This window comes from Labrus mixtus, chromosome 14 (genome assembly GCF_963584025.1).
Source record: "Labrus mixtus chromosome 14, fLabMix1.1, whole genome shotgun sequence".
Classification (NCBI taxonomy): Eukaryota; Metazoa; Chordata; class Actinopteri; order Labriformes; family Labridae; genus Labrus; species Labrus mixtus.
The window spans coordinates 16422572-16442386 of NC_083625.1; the positions used below are offsets into that span (position 1 = coordinate 16422572).

Here is a 19815-nt window from a genome sequence, read left to right on the forward strand (position 1 = left end):
GTGAATACAGATCCTCTGTGCTGCCGGGATGAAGATCTTTGGAAAGTTCCTTCATCATGGCTTCACTATATTGTTCGATAATAAACAATATATTGGCCCAGAATTTACACATTAACTCAGTTTTTGGTAACAATCATAAACTTTCACAACTTTCTCATCTATTAGCAGACATTACAGGCTCAAAGATATGATGCCAACTCTAAAACTGTTGGGAACCTCCTACTTTTTGAAACACACTTTAGTCCCGGAATACCTACATTAACCATATGATTGATCAAATCCCAACTTGTGACAAGAGTCCTCCTTAGTTTTAAAAATCTTTAATAGTTGTCTCATGTAGATTAAACAACATATGATAGGTTCAAAGAAATCAAATTTCAAAGCTTAATATCCATCAAGTCAATTCAGTAATGACTGACCCCTGTTTATGTGGTGGTATGCACAGGGTCCAACCACTAAGAGGAGTGATAATCTTTAAGTTTCATGAAACTCCTTTTAAATTTTGAATAATTGAGTTGGTATACATACAATTACAATGTAATTACAGTTATCCCTCTGAAGACCTTACAGTATCATAATCATCAAAGGACAAATAAAATGCATTGTCTAAGGTTATTCTGTACAAAGAAGGCAAGCCAAAAGAACCATGAGTTGGTTGGAGTAGGAAACACATCTGAAGCGATTTTCTTTTCATAGTAAAGCAGAAGCTATATTTCTACAATGTATTGAGCAAAAAATTAAAGACACATGAAGCAAAACATATAGCAAGGATACTCAAATAGACTACAATAGATTACACGACAATACATATGCCAAACTGAATTATAGAATCCAAACAATGCCTAATTTACAGTTTTCTAGCGCAATTGTCAGTTCATACACACACACACACGCATACACACACATGCATACACACAAACACACACACACACACACACACACACACACACACACACACACACACACAATATCCCACACATACACCCAACCACCCACTGGCACACATTTGGGTGCTATATTTTGCACTACCAGAGAGATATTTCACCGCATGTGTGAACAGTATTTGAGGAAAATTTTGTCCATTGCTGTTGTGATTCCACAGTAAATCCTTATGTGAGTGGTTTACAAGGCATTTTAAAGTATTTACAGTAAAAATACAGTTCATTATAAGCAATGTACCATGAGAAATATGTATAAAATAGCTTGATAATATTAATAATAATCATAATAATACAGCTTTCAGCTTTCCCAGATCTCCCCTCCGTCCACCTCGAGTTATAATGTCACTTTGTTCCACAAGATGAAAATATATATCACAGAGTAAGAAAAAGCTTCCCATACAAATCCAACTGTATAAACATTATACTAAGTTCTTGCTAGGTAAAGTTCCAAAAAAGCCATAGTGGAAAATGAAATGCACTTTTTCTTTTTGTCTGCCTTTGAAAATGATTATTAGAAAATGACTCTGCAGTTACACTTCCTATTATGAGAGAGCAAAGGCAGGATGTAGGCGGTAGTACACCTTTGGAAAAGACAGAACAAACATAATCAATCCTATTTTACCTACACAGCCTAAATACAGCTTTACATTTCCATGTTTTGCGTACAACACCGTTTCAAACTCCAGCTCCTTTGGTCTTTTGCCAGGCTATACCCGTGTGGTAGAGTGGGTGCTGGGCAAGCCTGCGGAGCTGTAACCAGCAGGGAAGGTGCTGTATGGACTCATGTTGGACAGGCCCATCAGGGAGTTGGGGATCATGGTGATGTTGTTGGGTGTCATCAGAGGGATGTCGTCAGGGGAGCGGCGATGGCTGAGCGAGTAGTCCATGCTGGGCGAGACGTGAAGAGGGTTGTGAAGGGCCTCGCACTGGTTCCGTTGTGACGACAGGGTCTCATCGATGGTGGTGGTGTGGCTCACGTTGTTGCCCTTGCTGTCCCGCTGAGGACTGGGCTGCTGGGATGTGTCCTGCCGACTGCGCTTGTCCTTGCGATAGTAGAGAGCGGCGAAGGCCAGGACATTGAGGAAGAGCAATGATGCCCCTACAGCGATGGTGACACTGAGCTCTGTGGAGTAATCTCTTGGGTTGGGCATGATCAGCGGACCCATCTCTCTCCCGCTTTCACCCTCGTTAAGGCCGTTGGATAAAGGAGGTCTGCCGGTGCTGCCGGGCCTCTTCCCGTTAGACTGGGTGGGATCCAGCGGTGTGACCTTGGTGGTGGTGGAGGAGTAATGGAACATGTCATGGAGGTTGTAGAGATGGGGCACCAGGTGTTTCCAGAAGGCCACCTTGGTTGCGCGGTAGTGATCCCGGATACGAGGCTTCAAGCCGATGTGAAGGTAGAGCTGGTCGTAGGGGTCATACTTAGACCACGCTACCTCCTCAAAGCGGTTTGCCTTCGTGTGGATGAACTTCGTGTCCTGCGGCACTGGCTTGTTTGGATCCCTATGTACACATTAAAGAGAAAAAACATGAAGGATGAAGAAAAAGAGGTGGAAAAATCCTTAATGAAAGTAGCCTTTATGGAAAATTTTGGATGGAACTTTTTCCAAAAACTAGGCACTGTTAATTTGTCTTGAGATAATATACGAGGTAGGTAAATAAGAATGAGTATCTCTTAAAAAACCTAATTAAAAACAGTTTAGCTGTTTTGACCTTTTCTCAAGACTATGCATGTGAAATCCTGTTTTGGTTGATACCTCACTAGTTTTGACATACATCTCTCTGGCTGTGGGCACAACAACAGCAAATTTGAAAATAAGGATATCATGTTTGAGAAGTCTGGTTAGGAATCAGACCAGGAAGCAGAGGCTTTTTTTTAATCTGAAAATGATTCATGCCAATTAGTCTCCAGATTAGGCTTTGCTATCCAGATCACAGTACAGTAAGCATACACATGAATCTTTTGTTTAGATGCTAATGTTTAATGACTACGTCTTTTTTTCCCCAAAAGCTGTTATGGTGATATCTTTAGCTTTAGCTAATGCCATACTTTTTGGGGAACAAAACTGCCTCTGCACATCCACCACCAAAAATAGATGATTAAAGTTGACACAACACTCGCAGCCAAAAATGGTCACCCATGCTGAGTGTTGATAGCCTAAATACTTTCTTTATGATTCTAACGACTGGTTAGCCCAATTTAAAGGCAGGGTTGGTAATTTTTTCGAAAACTAGCCTGATATTGAAAGTAGCATTCCCTTAGTGCTCCGTCTGCACCCACCCCTCCCCTCTGTGCTCCCTCAAAAGCCACACACCTCACTTACATGCACAAGCGCCATTGGTCCAAAGGCATGATATGATTGGTTCATCAAATTGGTACCTCGTGGCAGACATTGGTCAAAGTTTTTACATGCTTACAAACTGCTACAGATGATGGATTTTCTTCGTTCCTTTTTCAGAGCACATGAGTTATTAATGTCTGTCAAGACTTGAAGAAAATTTCAACCAAAATCTTAAAAAGTGTATCTGGAGAAAATGACCAACCCTGCTTTTAATGCATGATTTTTGTAACAAATCACAGAGTAACCATGTCCATTTTAACCTTAGTTCAGGGTTATCACAAAAACTTAGATGAGAAAAATTTGTCTTTTCTAAAGTTTATATATGTCTACTGTTTACTGTAACCCAACCCTATGGTAAATGGTGAGCAGGCTATTGTGGATTTTGGATTTTAATGCCTAATGGATTCAGAACAAGATGTATTTAAAAACTTCTTGTGGATTTTTTCAAATAGATTTATAGACATTTTATTTAATCATTTAATAGTACATTTGCTTGCACTTGCCACACCATGATTTAAACTGTTAAAGGAAAGCAGCCTTATTAATTCTGTGCCAATGAAGAAAAAGACTAAGGGCAAAAAAGTAGGGCAACACAATGTAATATCACTATGTCTCCTCAAGGGCTCAGCATTCCCTCATGCCGTCACACTGAAACAGCAGCCTGCAGTGACCCGTGGTGCGTCCTCCTGCTGCTGAGGGTCATCCTCCACTAAGACTCAATGCAGCTGTACATGTGAACTGCAGCGAGGACATCAGAGGAGTCCTCCACAACAGTGTGAATCACTTAGGTGTCTCTTATCTTTTAAAACAAGAAGAAATCTTTACCTCTCTATGACAAATCGTATAACAAGCTGTCAGAGGGAGAGCTGCAGAGCTTCACTCTGGTGCACTTCAACAGCATGATACTCCGGTGCTGAGTCAGTGAGAGTGTGATATCAGACATGTTGAATTATAGCCTGTCAGTGACAATAAACTTTCATGGCTGAAATCTTTATAAGGCTTAAAAATCAAAAATGTTTGCTAAAGAATATTTATAATTTATAATCCAAAACAGATACATTGCATGTGCCAAAAGGAAGCCTAAAGAATGCATATGTGTTTTGTCTCTCTGTAATCCAAAATAAGTGCTTGACATCCATTGTTAAATAGGTTAAAAAGAGTTTATCTCTGCTATATATATTATATTCCCTGTGTGTGTTTTTAAAAACTTGTTGTATACCGGATGTAAACTATATATTTATTGTTAATATTATTTTGTTCTTATTATATTTAATTATTGTCAGCCCATTTTTGTTTTCATTTTATTACCTTTTCCTTTTTTTGTGAGCTCTTTTACTGGGGCATTAATAAAGTCTATCTTATCTTATCTCAACTTAAGGTACAAAAGTATAAATACACTTATATTAGGTACCAGTGTATCAGTAATGTGTAATACAGCAAGCTACATTTCGGCACTGATTATTTTTTATCACCACTACTTGAAATCACAACATGCTGAGGGTTTGTGGTATACATTGTAAAGATCATTTCATTCAACAGTGCTTTAAATATTTATGTGACTGAAGCTGTAACCTTTAAAGATCAATCATCTTTAGGAAGTCTGCCCAAAGCGATGAAAATCTGCTTTGTGTTTAAAGAGAGTTTACACAGAAGGCTAACTTGGCTCTTAAAAGAAAAGACAACATGGCATTTGAAACAGCTTTCCTTGGATTGCGTGTGTTGTCTGTATTCTACAGTTTCATCATTTTATTTGACTATACAGTCAGGCAGAGAGAGAAGGAGCCTGTTCTTTACATTGATGATGAGGTCAAATCAGTTCGAGCAAGCAGAAGCTAAAAGTAAGATGTGGATATGTAAGAGAGCTAATTCCAGACTTTGATGTTAAAGAATTCACATTTGTTTGCACCACTTATCACGTGCAAGATCTTGTTAACTAACAAGGTTGATACGGTTTTGTTTAGCTGAATCTCACTGTCATTTATGGTAAAGGAATTCAAATTGTAGTATAAATCAGGGACTTAACCCAGGTAAGGTCTTGAGGTCAATTATGTACTTGAATCATATTTTCATCCAACTATAGTAAAATATCCAGCATTCAGGTAAAATGAACTTGATTCCTGTTTTGCTGCTACTCACCCACTCTTAGCAAAGTTGGTCCAGTAAGTCATGACCACAGCGCTGAGCATGATGTCGTTCCTGGAGAAGTTACAGGGGAACAGATCAGTGGGACCCACCATGGGGATGCCAAACACGTAAGGCACCTCGTCTCCATGTGCAGAGTCTGACCACACCGGCTTCATCAGACTCTGGCAGTGGTGGTAGAAGGCGTAGAAGTAGGTGGGTGAGCCGTAACGGGCATGCAGGTCAGCTGTCACCACTGAGGGCTCCACCCACTGGTGGTCGGTAAAGAGAGCCACTAGGGTCTTCCTCCTGGTCTCTGGGTTGTCCTTGTCCGCCCAGTCTGTGTACATGAACTTAATCGTCTCCCTCAGTGTATCCTTTCCTTCTGGGTAGCCATACAAACTGTCCACAAAGTCTGACACAGCAAAGTCAAAGTCACTGCCAGACACGCCGTCCTCCAGGTCCATCACATTCTCCACAAAGCGCAGTCCCTCGCCCTGATTGACACCCAGCATTATGTCATAGTTAAGAAACTCGCCCTGTTCCATCAGGATTTCTGGGTCGTCTGGGATGACGTCTCCGTCGATAACAGGGCCGAAAGCCACGCGGTATCGGGCAGCCTGGATGTCTTGCTCCACAAGCTCCTTTGCACTCTTCTTCTGCAGGCAGGAGACCATGTCCACGGTGTCGAGCACGTTGCAGCCAACCCTCTCAGCTAGCATGCGAGTATACTTTACTGGTTGGTAGTTGACAGCCCAGCTCGACAGGGCCGACCCGCTTTGGATAATGGCTCTGTGGAACAAACCTTGGAACACAAAAAAACCCAAGAAGAACAACAGAAGGCCGGAAAAAAAGAGGTTAGTGATTTAAAATTCACATTATTAGTTTAGCCTGACACATACAGTAAACCTATATCTGTTAGCCAATACTGCTGACTCATAATGGTCTATCAAAGATATATGGGCATGTTTCTGTTTTCAATATGTGTTGATAAGAACACTCTTTTCACAGAGCATAGTATACATTAAACAATGCTAGGGGTGGTTTTGAAATGATGACATCAGGCACTTTGTCTACTCCGACTACATTGTTAACAATACTCTCAACACTGTCTGCAGCACACGTAGCAGAGCATCACAGCTGACGCAGACAGCGTGTTTAACATTTTATAATGTTAAATAATCTTTAATCAAGTTTTTTTTCCCAAGAAAGCAGGGTCTTGTGTCCCCTTTTAGAGTCATACAGTATCAGCACCAAATGAGTACAAAATCCACATTAAAAATTCACTTTGCTAATCATCACATCTTTAACTTTCCCTTCTCAAATACCCTATCAGCCTAATATGTGATTTTTTTTTTTTTAACACAGACCTCTACAGGCTGTTCCCCAAGCAAATACAAGATTCACTTTAAACTCATTGCTATTCATAATTAAATCAAAGGTTTGTTAGTAAAAAGAATTGCTAAATGTGATTTACTCTGAATACTAGCCAGATAGTTAAACCAGTCTAGTGTGAGGCTGCTCTGTGAACTGGGTGTTAGAAAGAAGTGTACTGGTATTAGGATATTGGCCCAGTCTATTGTAAAATATAAGAAAATAAAATTGCTTTTCTCTTTTGATTCGCTCATGTGTTTCTGTGTGTGGGAGTCTATTTTTCTGTATACCAGTTATTCAAAGGCACACTGTAATTGTGGGATTGTTAATACTGTGTGTCTAACAAGCTGCTTAGCTTACATATACACTGCTGATGCCAAGTGTGCAGTGGAGGGTCCGTGCTGGGAGCTGAATATGCAGTAACCCTGATCCTTCAATGTTGATACAGTAAACATCACTCTGTTGAATTGTTTATATGCAGTGAGTCACCTCTGTCTCGGGGGATTTCTGTATCTACCACCTAAACTGACAAATGATATGTATCAACTGAAAAACACTCTGGTGAGGTTACCGAAGTCTTTGGGAAAAAGAGTGCAGAACCAGTGTCACTTTCAACCTCCTTTACTGTCATTTATTACATTTTTTTTTTGGGATAGGGTGCAGCAGCTAGCTAGTCTACTTCAAAGACAGCCGGAGGTCTTTGTAAATTCACTGCAGCCGAGCTTGGGCATCAAATAGGAACCTTACAAAGGACAGTTGCCGCAGCCTCCCTGGCATTGATGAGAAAACACAATTTCTGCCCTTCTCGTGATTCTGTCCAGCTTCAATAGGACGGCCGGAGCAACAATACGGCAAAGATAAGAGGTTTTAATCCCAAGTGGGTCACCCATATTGAAATATGCCCCTCTGATTCTGGCAAGAAGCTTTGAACAAGTGTTAACCAAAAGACACGATATCGGCTAAACAGAAAAAATGGGAAACTTTAACCTTTTTTTCTTGTAAGTTGAAATCCGATTCCAGTTTCCAGGATACTCAGTATAACTTTGATTTTGTCCTTTTCCAATATATTGTATCAACCGTTGATTACATATACTTGCACTTCAAATTTAACTAGAGCTGGACCATTTTCAAATAATGCTTCAGCTTATCTCTCTGAATATTAGTATTTACATAAATATCTGAAGAATCTAGATGTTTTACTGATCTTTCTTCATCCTTCAAACCAACTTTGCCTTTGGTAATCAGCATCTTCTCTCAAGTCATTTTACAGAAAGTGGTGAGAGGTCAATTTCAGCACGTACTGTTCTTATAAAACATGTTCTTATAATTAAAATATGAGGATTCAAAAACTACCACCGTGTAAATGAAGTAGATAAAGTTAGGCCTAACATTACCAGCTGCTACATTAAAGCAGTAAAATGTATGGATGATGCATTTGTGTATGTATATTTTGAGTACAATACTTTTGCACTTCAGTTGAATTTGAAAAGTTTACACTTTAAAATACGGTGAAACAGTGTGTTGATGATTTTTCAGAGAACTATACATCTGTGCAGGCAGACAAAAAGAGAAATAAACAGATTTGAAGCTTAGAGATAGCAACATGAATCGTGTAGGAAAGCTAAGGGTCACAGGTAAACGTGATGACATGGTGAAAACTTTATAATGCCTGCAGCCATCTTTAAGAGCTTCACATTTGAAGAGGCAAGGCTTTTAGACTGATTAGACTGAGTATAGGGGAACAAAAGCAATCACTTACTTAACAAATTATTTATTCTACTCTCATATCATGACACTTCATCTCTCTGACAGACTATTTCATTCTGCACTTGAAACTGAGAAGAAATGAGTTAAAATTATTGTTTAAAAAGCGACATCTTCAAGATATGAAATTGATATGATAAAGATAAAATTAAATTTTACATCTAAAGTTTGTGAATTTTGACACTACTGTTGAATCATTAGTAATTATTTCTTCAACTTTAACTACAAATAAATCAGTATTGAGATCATTGAGGAGGTGACTGCGCAGGTTCTCACCCTCAGAGTGGTGCGACAGAGTTAGCAGACTGACACAGGAGGCACCGATTCCCGATCCAAAGACAGTGATGCGACCTGGGTCTCCTCCAAAGTATCCAATGTTCTTACTGATCCAACGGAGAGCTTGGATTTGATCCAGGAGTCCGTAGTTTCCCTTTGCAGCCTGGTCCCCGGTACTGAGGAAGCCTGAAGTATATTAAGACACAACAGTGCTGAAGAGGAGATCCACAGTATCTGTAACAGCTTTGATCTAAAGTTGTAGCCCAGCAGGGCATCGGAATGAACTGACACCGTTTCCCCTCAGGTGCAAATACGCCTCTGCTCTCTCCCAGTGTCTCGACTACTTTAGTCAACTCTTTGTAAAAGTCTCCATGCAGCTAGAGATATAGTCTCTGCTCTTCAAATCGTGCTCTCCTAGCATGGGACTTTATAAAATGTACTATGCCTAAAATCCTTAGCTTGTCCTTTCCTTTATGCATTTCATAAAACCACACAGAGGTCACTGGTTCTCTTACAATTGATCCTATTACTTATTCCCTTGTCTCATCTCATCTAAACAACACACTCTTTTGAATGTTAAACGCAGTGAAATGAAAAACTTTTGACCTTGTGAGTGCTTGTGAATGCTGCATACAGTATTTAAATCATTTTTCTTTGGAGAACAACAGAAGCTGATTATCTTGTACAGAATAGATAAGGAAGGTAAATAGTGTTTTCAAAAGGAGTCTTAAAAGTCTCTGTTAGACAAGGACAGAGCATGTATTTGCATTGATTTTCCACTGAGGCCAAAGTTTGAAGGCAAATCAAACCATGCCAAGTCCAAGTTCTCAGTTGTCCATAATTTCATGAATTATCTCACATTTTAATGTCTCTCTTAGAGATGGACTGATACATCGGTCGGTCAATAATTTTTAGTTAATGTGGGACTATCACAAATGTATCGGTATTAGTTTGCATTTCCCAATTTAAGCTGATTGGAGAACTTGAAATTGCAGACATTAAATGCTTGAGGTGATTGGGACATGTTTTCATAATGCCATTACAAAAATTGGCTGAAAATGTGTAAAAGTGGAATACAATAAAGTTATTTTATAAGAAAAAAGTATCTTTACAGGCACATGTCAGTTATAAAGCCAGCTTAGAGGGGGTGAAATTTGCATTTTTTTCTATTTTGGCCAGCGATCCAAAATCAGAGTTATTTTTAACACCTTAATGTCAGTGTGGGTATCAGTTTTAAAAATCAATCATCTCTAGGGCTGTGGTCTGCATTTTTCAGTTCATAAAAGCAACGGAAGTGGAAATCAACAAGTTCAATCTGAGGGTCTAAAGACCCAATCTAAACTGTCATAAAAAGTTACCACACATCGACGCGTTCTTCACCTAATATTCCGATTCTGTAGTTGAGCGTAACGACAACAACATTTCCATAACTGGCCAGCACGCTGCCGTCCATCATGTTCCCCGTGCCCTCCATGTACGAGCCTCCGTGGATGTACACCATTACAGGTCGAGCTTCAGAGTCCCTTATATCTGTAACATCAACACACACACACATACATAGATGCTGAGCAAACAACTGCAGAGGCAACAGTAATGAAACAGAGAGTTAATGGAGCACTGTTAATAAAACTTGATATAAACAGCATGAGTCAGAGGGAGATCAGTATGAGGTATGGGGGAACTGCTGCTTAGAAAAGGTGCTCAGAAGCAGTGGTGGGCCTGAGGTTTGGAAGCTGTAATGACATTCAGAAAATGCATGGGAAATACAATCTTACAAGGGGTGTATGAATAAAAAGGATTAAGAGTAATTAACCGCTTTAATACTTCATGCTTAACTTTGCATTCTTATGCTCTGAAAGTATCTGGTTCAGGGATCAAAAGAGTAAAGAATATATTGATATAACTTGTGGTTAGATCTCAGTTGAGTCAAATGTTCAATATTATAGAATTCTGAGTTTTTCAGTGAAAATAAGCATGCACAAACTAAGAAAATACATATTTTTCAGTGTAGACTTTATCATTTAAGTACCACATAACATTAAACTTTTGTTTTCAATGAATGCAATGTCAAAAATAAGCTTTATTTTTCACTAAATTAGACAATCTTTGCACCATGTTTGCAGCCCAACTAAATGTATTGACCGTTGACGGTCTTTAAAAAGGGAACTGTGAGACAGATGAGTAGATAATGCATCTCTGGAACAATCTGCACAGCAGCACAGATGTAGCACATATTGAGAGGATTGCAACTGTGCTCAATTCAAGACATGAGATGCAGCAAACTTATGTAATCATAAATCAGTTGACAACATTATTCTTACTCCTTCTCAAATAAAAGAACCCCCGCAGTTCCTCAGTAAAGTAAAAATTGAAAGATCTTCATCCAAAAAAAAAAAACTCAAGCCAAAAGAATCCATGCATCAAGATTGTGAGCTCTTGAAAAAATACCTTCAGATATATGAACCTCGGCATGTGAGAAAGCCGCCCCCTTTTTCCTGTGTTGGCTCCCTGGGATTCACATGAGGACAAAAAAGAAGTAGAGAATTCAAAATAGAGTGGTTGAATGTGTCTCTCTAATATGTATGATCCAATCAAACTGACAGAATCAGGGAAAAAGATCCATAAATTAGAGGCAGAAAGAAGATTAGCCCATTTACATACAGTATGTTTGCACTTTTTCCTTGTAATTGCTTTCTGACAAAATGTGGATGGCATTATGTTAAATCTTGAGAGATGCATGACACCATTACATTATGAGGTAGAGTTACAAATTCACAAGTGTCTGGAATCTGTTTTTATCAAGTCAACACAGCCTTGTTCCTTGTTATAAGTTTGTAGGAAATGGCACATTGTGTGTCTGTGCAAACACACAGTGTTACCTCTGAATGCTTTATTATCTGCATCATTATATTGACCCAGCTGCCTCTGTTTTGACAGTAGGAATACATCTTTCTTGGTTCATTTTATCACTCGGTGCAATTATATTTTAACACAAACTCTCATGTTGATTCTCTCACTGCAGCATAGTTATCCTGAGGATATATGAGGTACAGTGTATGGCTTATTGATGAATTATTAATGAACTATGACTTGATTGGGGCATCAGGGAACACAAATGAATATTAAATCACTTCAGAAATACACTCTTTAATTAAAACTGTTGATACGTCAAAACAGCAGAGGTTTTCGCACCAGTAAAAACACATAGTAGAGACAAATAGTGCATTTGAAATACACAACGACACAGCCTAAAGAATGAGAACGTATGGAACCTATATGGGCTATGCTGTTTCCTCTGAATGCAACGTGAATGTAAATGTAAAATTTAATTAACCTGCTTGTGTGTGGGGTGAGGAGGCAGCACTTAGAACAGGAGCTTTATAAAACGTGGGCTGCTGCACCATTTTGGACAGCTCTCTCTCAAGCAGGCTGTTTATGTGTTGTTGCTACGCGACCATAGAAAAGTCAGTAAAAGAGTGCCGTGTTACATACAAAAGCTGAACACTGTTCAACTTTGAATGCTGGAAGTTGTGTATTATACTCTGAATCCACAGAACAATGTTTAATTGGACCATTGCAGGAACCTGAATAAGAGTTTGTCAACACTACATGCAGAGAAGACATAGCAGTTCTTTGGTATGACCCTGTTCTGCTAATCTACAGATTTACAGCACACACATCAAATACTCCCTTGCTGGTTCATTTTGCAGTTTCTGTTATACAAAAATGGGATAAAACCAGCAAGCGATAGACGGGACTTGACTCCTGTATCTCACTAATTGGCCCCCAACAGACTCAGTGTCTGCACCAAGCAGAGATTCAGTAAAATATAAAGAATTTGTAATTTTTCCCAAACATGGCAGCTGGGTTGTCTAGCTTCTCCTTTGTAATCCTTCATGATTACATTTGAAGCTCAGTGATGGTCCCCAAATATGCTGGGCTCATCATTTTTCAGGCTGAAACTTTGTTTCCTTGGACCAATACTTGAACAACACCTACCTCAGCAATATTTTGTTGTGCGTATATTAGTGGGAAACCCATACACATACCCCCGCACATCTATGTTATGTCTTTCTAGGTCCATACATATTAAGGTGCTTAAAGGCAGTTGCAATTCACTTTAGATGCAATATTATCATGTGTCAAGGGGAACATTGAGGATTTTGGAAGCTATCACTACATTTAATTATGGCAATATTTTGTGAAAGTGAATTAAAAAGAAAAACACTATTTATTTAAATAAATGACACACTTTGCAAGTTAGGTATATATTGCATTGTAGGAAAGTGGTGGTGTGAGTGTTTTACTGTGACAGCTTTTGTGGAAATGTAATTAAAAATAGCAAAGTCCCAATATATGGGATTGTAAACCTTGTATCATGATACTTATTGTATCTATTCTTGCATATACAGCAAGAGGAAAAATTATCAATATTTTTAATGAAATATGGTTGCAACAGAAACAGAGAAACAGAGATGGTGTTGCTGAGATGGTAAATCAGCCTTTAGTGTCAGCAATGACATGAACAATGTTCAGTCACACACATGCTTTATGGTGATGACATTAGAGCCACACTATCAGTGACTAATGGACATGGAGAACCCTTGCTGTCTATTCTACCACAACAACTCACCCTCCTCTGTCGGTGTGTAGATGTTCAAATACAAACAGTCCTCGCTCTGATCCTGAATGTATGTGGCCACCGTGTCCAGGTTATAGGTGAACCATATGGGCATCATGATCTCTGGCACCGTGTTGTGGATGTTTTGAGGGCACACAGGCATGAAGTGGGTAGCATTTCTGATACCGGACCAAGAAGAGGGCTGGTCTGGGGGCATGAAACGCTTCTCCCCAACAGGTGGAGCAGCATAGGGAACCCCCAGATACTGATCAACGGGCCTTAGAACCTCGCTGGGCACAGGAACCCGGAGGCCTCGCAGTTTTCCAAACTGGGTGGTCACAGTTGGGTAGAATTTCTGGCTGGTTGCCTTGGTGAGTGACCAGCAGGAACATAGTATCCACCAGAGAAGAGCACAATGGGTGATGGTTACAGTGCCTTGATGATGGAGAAGGTGTGAAGGCAACAGATGGTCTCTAAATGTAGCCAGCCACATGGTCTGGGCCGGACAGTGCCCTTCACAGCACAAATGCACACTGTAGTGTCCACTCAGTCCGTCTGTGTTGACCCCGTCAAACAGACATCACTCACTGAGCCTCTGGTTCAGAGGGTTATCAAATCCAAATACACCTCAGCCAGGTAAGAACTCTTGGAACCTCCACTTTTCATTGCAGTGTACACAAATCTGAAAAGAGATAATCAGAAAAGGACAAGAGTTAAATGTAGAACTTTAAAAAAAAGTCATACTTGTGTTATTGAACAACTTTTAGCAGCAGTAGGAGAAAAAAAAAGTTTATAATTTCATAAAGTATCCTGTTACATCCTCTTAAATTATACAGTACACTTGTATTATATTGATGCAAATCTTATCTTCTCTTATATTGTATCACAATGCATTGTCCTGTGTCGAGTCGTATGGCATTGTTTCATATCGTGCTATTGTAATGAACTGCATTGACTCTAATAAGGCATTATATTAAATCCAATCAAATTATATTAATCTTTCTGAACCGTATTGTAATTATTTAATATCATATGGTATCCCATTGTTTTGTGTAGCATTGTATGGTATGGTATCATGTCGTGGTTTCTTGCACAGTGTTGTACCCAATACTATATTGAATTTGATCAAACAAACAAATTTGTATCGTATTATTTATTTTTTATCATATCTGGCTGTATTGTATTGTATCTTATCATTTCAAATATGCTCTCTCTTTATCCTAGGACTCTTTAAATATAGTTTCATTTAAACTTGATATCAGTTTGCCTCATCCTCTAATGCAAATAACATTTTGCAACAAATTGCTTTCTTAAAGGAGCAGATACATGCTTTGAAATTTATAAATCGCTGAATACTGATCTCTGTGTTCATCAGTGGGGGAGGCAATGAGCGGAATTGGACAAATCCATCTGCTGTGATATTGAAGTGATGTTGCGAAAGCATCTCAAGATAAAAGGTGTTAAGCACCCCTTTTCTTATGTAAAGGCAACAAAGTGAAGTGAGCACAGCCACAGACTGACACATCTTTAATATGCACTGACTATAGAGATTAGAAAGGACCACACAGAAAAAGAAACATCTTATCCGATTGTGATGTGTCGGTGTTTATTATGTTTCGAAAAACACCAAATATCTCACATCATGAATAATGTTGGATTCTTTAGTGTGTCTTTCATCTCAGCAACACTGCCAGCTACTGAGAATAAGATGCAAAATGGAAGTGTCTTTGAACAAACATGTCTGATGGGACCACACATGCTCAACCCCCTGTTTTATAAAGCCCAGTAATTGCAGGTTAATTGAAAGACTTGGTAGTGAGAGAATTCAATATCAGATGAAAATAATTATTTCCTGCTTGTTAAGAATAATATTTATTTTATTCTTGACTACTGCATACCATTCGTTTCCTTCTACAAACGGTTGTCTTTTGAAAAAAGGAGGGAGGTGTGGTTTACTGATCAAGGTTGTTTCTAAGCGAGAAATTCCTTTTTCTTGGATCTGTTAGTCTTTGCAGTGATCCTTTTAGGCTTCATGTAAAATAAGGTATCAAATGTGAGCTCACCCATGGAGAATTACAAGGAGGGAACTGTGTTGTCCTTCTTCCAATTAGCTTCTTTGTAATCCAAAAATGCATCCTGCCTTCGTCCTCATAGACTAAGATAGTGGTTAGCATAATAAGCTCAACATCAGGATCTCACTGGCTCGTCAATGAACAAAGCAAAAACAAGCTTGTCAACCTAATCAAACTTATTGACGAGTACCGCCTCCAGGATTGTGAGAGACTGTAGCTAAATAGCTTTCTCTTCAAGTGTGATGAAGCTACAGTAGCTATTAAGTCAGGGGACAATTTCTTCCCTCCTAATATGAGAAGCTAATTAGCCATAGATGTGATTCATTGGCTTTTCTAAGTCCCTGCAGCTGAAAGTTTACACTAGCAGCAAAATAAACACAAAAAATAAAGGCAGCTCTTGTCCTCTTTCACAGGTGTGCATTAGCACATTAGCTGATACGACATCATCACAGTTTGGCCTTATAAAAAAAGGGGGACAAATCAAAGTAATATCACACAAGATCATTTTAGACATATTGTATATCTCTGCCCGGCTTTGTCTGCATTAATTAACACTTATAAATGCTCCCCATAGCCAGAAGAGGCCCAAACTTGTTCCATTCCTATATCTGTTATGTGACAATGATGAACGACTCCCAAGACATTAAAATGGAAAAGATAAAGAACCAGTTCTTTTTTTTTTCTTTGTACAGTGCAGATCAGGACACATCTTCTGGTTTGGGGCTGACACTGATAATAAATCATCTAGAGGGGGAAAAATCCTCTCTTTTCACACAAAACCTGCTGTGGAGTCATTAGAAGTTTAAGGTTTTTTATTTTGTTATTGTGTCATACATACATACATATAAGCCCCAGTTCGCATATTGGATTTACATGACACCATGAATTTAAACGTTCCAGGATCAGAGTGCATAGTAGGTTACAGTAAATCATTGTCATGGAAGAAAAGGTAGAAAATGAATACAACATCACCTCAAATTAAACAGACTATATTGTCTTCTTTTCCATGCTTGATAGACAAAATCAAACTTAAACAGCCATTCCAGGATGTGCTCACCTGGCCACCACAATATTTCAGGCTTTTGGCGAGCTATTTCATGAAACAATAACTCTCTTAGGTCGTCGAATTTTGTACAGAGCAAGATAAAATGGGAATCAGTTTCCACTTCATCCAACACTGGTGTCTCCAGTGTGCCCTCTTAGTAGACAAAATGTGATAAAGTGCCCTCCAAGGTGCCCTTCCAGTGGCCAAAAAAAGAGTTAACGTTTCCTCCAGGGTGCCCCTCCAGGCATATAATTAAAAAAACATTGAATCTTAACAAACATTTCTAACTATTTCCCTATAAATGTATGATGACTTATTACCCCACGAGCAGGTGCCCTTTTTTAATTTTTGCCCCTGCAGTTCAAACATTCTGAGTCTGCCAGTGATTCAAGATATACAGCATATCAACCTCCTCAAAAATTGAGTTAGGCTATTTATACTGCTTCACATAAACACTTTCATGTTTATTCTGTCCTCTATAGTCAATTCCACAATCGAATCATTTCACATTTTAGAAATAATCAAATTTGTCATTCTGCTGTATAGAATAATGTTCTTATTAGACATGTTCATCTAAATTAAACATTGATTCTTTATATTGGCCTAAATGTATTTATGCGTTTTTGCTATCAAATCAAACCACTTGTTTAAATAGTCGAAAAGGTTTCAGGGCTATGCATGGTAAACAGCACCTTCATTTTGTTTTACAGATCCTTGTGCAGATTGTCACAGACTAAATCTTGGCTACAGAGTGTTATTTTTTATTTTATTTCTTAGACTTGTGCTCAGGGATGGGACATATGTGGGTAAAACATTTATCTTACACCAAATGAGCAATGTAATGAACGTAAGCTATCAATCAGTCAAGTTAGATTCCCTACAAGTTTTTGTGTAATTTCACAACAGGAGAAAAGAACAGCAGCAGCTACAGGAAAGACGAAGCTATTTCTTGCCTATTACATGCATCAAATCAATATCTGAGTTTAAAAATACAAATATTTCGCAACCATTGCATGTCATTAATGTGCCATTTTGCAGCAGGTGTTTATGCATCAATGGTGGGTTACAATAATGTGGGTTACTTGGGACTCTTAATACTTTAATTCCCATTTGACTGACTGGATCCTAATTGCAGCCCTATTAGAATGATTGCTATAATCATGTTCCTCTCCCACCATTACAATCGCTACACCTCCATCACTGACAGGCACACAACTCAACACCAATTCAGCACTAATAAAAATCTCTGAGACAACATCATATCGATTCTTTTCTTGTAGCCCGGGGCCCTTAACATGAAAGCATTTTGAGAAGGAGCCTGGCATGTCAAACAACAGAGCTGGGTTCCTGATGCCCTTGTAATTCGACAGTGGTAAGGATCAAAACCGTTTTAGCGGATTCCCCAAATCCCCCCTAATTTAGCTGAGAAATAATCAAGACCAGGGCTTGATGCAGGGGAGAATACCTTATAGCGAACATGCAGGTAGCACTCAACATATGGATCGGTGTTTTATAAATGAATGCATGCAGACTCACAGTGAAAAGCAAGCCACAGCCCCGATAGCATCGACAAACTGCTGTAGTGTGTGTGTGCAGCGAGAAGCTTGTTTAATCTAGGTCTAGGACAGGGGAAATAAAGAAATAAATTGGGGGGGGGGGGAATAGCGATCTACCAAATGATAGGCTACAGCAAGGTTTATCATCTAGAATCGACATGGGTGAAATAATTGTAGAGGGTGTAAGTGATCAATCCAAACAAATATCGTAAAGTAAAAAATAAAAATAAAAAATAGCCTACACGCACACACGTAATCATTAGGTTAACTCACCTGCTTTTACAGAAGCTGATAATACGCGCTCCATCTCGAGATTTCCTCCATACCATGCCCGTCACTCTCGCTTCCTGAGACAATGTGGCTGTGTGTGAAATGTTCCCCCCCCTGTTCCAGTATCAAACACACAGATCTGTACTCTCTTATCTCTCCTGCTTTGCACACACAGTCTGTGTGCTTTGCGCATTCACGACGCCAAGGTCAGGAGCGCCAACGGTTTTAATGGAGCGCCCACCACACAGATCTCTGTACGGCGCCCACTGCCAGCGCGTTACTAGGCAACCACCGGGATACGCCAGTGCATTAAATTCACCCTCCAACAACCGACAAAATCCCAATTTAGAAGCCATTAAGTAACCACCTTAACCTCGGACAGCTCTCACGCGCTCACAACGCTTTGTGCTCGGGCATCTACCTTTGACCAGATAAACGAGCGAGGCTCTTAAAGAGGAGAGCTGCGAGGATAGAGGATAGAGACGGTGCTTTAAGAACATCTAATTAACATGGGTCTTCTGCTGCTCTATAGACGATGGGATAAGAAAATCAAGCATCTGCAACCGTTCTCCTTTATGTTTTCCAGTCTAAGTCTAATAAATAGCCTTCAAATTTACTAATCAGACCTCCTGTTGTGATGGGAATTGTAACAAAAAACTACCAGCTCTGTAACATCAAGCTCACATAGCCTATAGGCTATAGCCCAATCAATTGAATAGCATCCCCTGTAATGTAAACTTCAAATTATGCATTACAAGGTTTGAGGAAATGAGTGCATGACAGGGTGAAAGGTGCTTCTCTTTCTCTTTCTTTCCTATACTGAAAATCACTAAAATGACTGTTGTAGCCTATCTTCTCCTGTAGCTTTCTGTGTTCTTATGTGAGTATCTTATCAAGAGTCCAGAAAGTTGCTGACACAGCAAATCCCCCCCCAACACATATGCTTTTATATCATGCCTGATGGCTATAGCTGCACAGCTGTGATCTGTGCGTTTATAGAGCTGAGGGATCAACCTAGGAGAGATGCTGCCTATTGGCCTGTTTCAAGCTGGGCTGCAAAAGCAAAATAAGCTTAGAATTGATGACTTTATCAAGTGACAAATTATAGTGTAAAATATAAGGATCAAATATTTACAGTAATAATATATATAGACATGTAAATGCAGAGCGATTATGATCTGTGAGCAAATGTAAAGAGAATGCTGGCCACCTCTGCTGGGCTTGCTATTTATTTTGAGTGTAGGAAATGTATTTGTGTGTGCTGAACTTATCAGCATTTTCCTGAAGGTATGTGAAGAGTTCAACAACAAACACATTCCTAAAGGAAGACACTTAATTTTACAGTCAAGCTATTTTGCAGTCATGGGCACTTTCTGAGCATGAACCCACAGCTGAGTCTGCTTGATTAGGGACAAAAAGACAAAGAAGCTTCC

The 19815-nt window shown here is 39.2% G+C and overlaps 1 protein-coding gene across 3 annotated transcripts; it reads right to left on the reverse strand.

The window, feature by feature from the left end:
• Positions 1-304: 304 nt before the first annotated feature.
• On the reverse strand, positions 305-18707 carry nlgn3b (neuroligin 3b). 3 transcript variants are annotated; one of them, XM_061055493.1, is made up of 7 exons: positions 18386-18706; positions 13452-14121; positions 11267-11326; positions 10199-10348; positions 8819-9004; positions 5420-6209; positions 305-2444 (listed from the first exon to the last, which is right to left on the reverse strand). In XM_061055493.1, the coding sequence occupies exons 2-7, from the start codon at positions 13930-13932 to the stop codon at positions 1649-1651; spliced, it is 2463 nt and encodes an 820-aa protein (XP_060911476.1). In that variant the 5' UTR covers positions 13933-14121; positions 18386-18706; the 3' UTR covers positions 305-1648. The 3 variants fall into 3 exon arrangements, with proteins under 3 accessions (XP_060911476.1, XP_060911477.1, XP_060911478.1); XM_061055494.1 differs by lacking the exon at positions 18386-18706 and adding an exon at positions 18093-18153; XM_061055495.1 differs by lacking the exon at positions 11267-11326 and having other exon boundaries at positions 18386-18707.
• Between the last annotated feature and the right edge of the window lie 1108 nt (positions 18708-19815).

Bases quoted from the DNA above. Each gene is read 5' to 3' on its own strand.
- nlgn3b (XM_061055493.1), bottom strand. From the start codon at position 13,932: ATGTGGCTGGCTACATTTAGAGACCATCTGTTGCCTTCACACCTTCTC. The intron at 9,005-10,198 runs GTGAAGAACGCG...AATATACTTCAG, and splicing joins CTACAGAATCGGAATATTAG to GCTTCCTCAGTACCGGGGAC. The intron at 2,445-5,419 runs GTGAGTAGCAGC...ATGTGTACATAG, and splicing joins ACCAACTTTGCTAAGAGTGG to GGATCCAAACAAGCCAGTGC.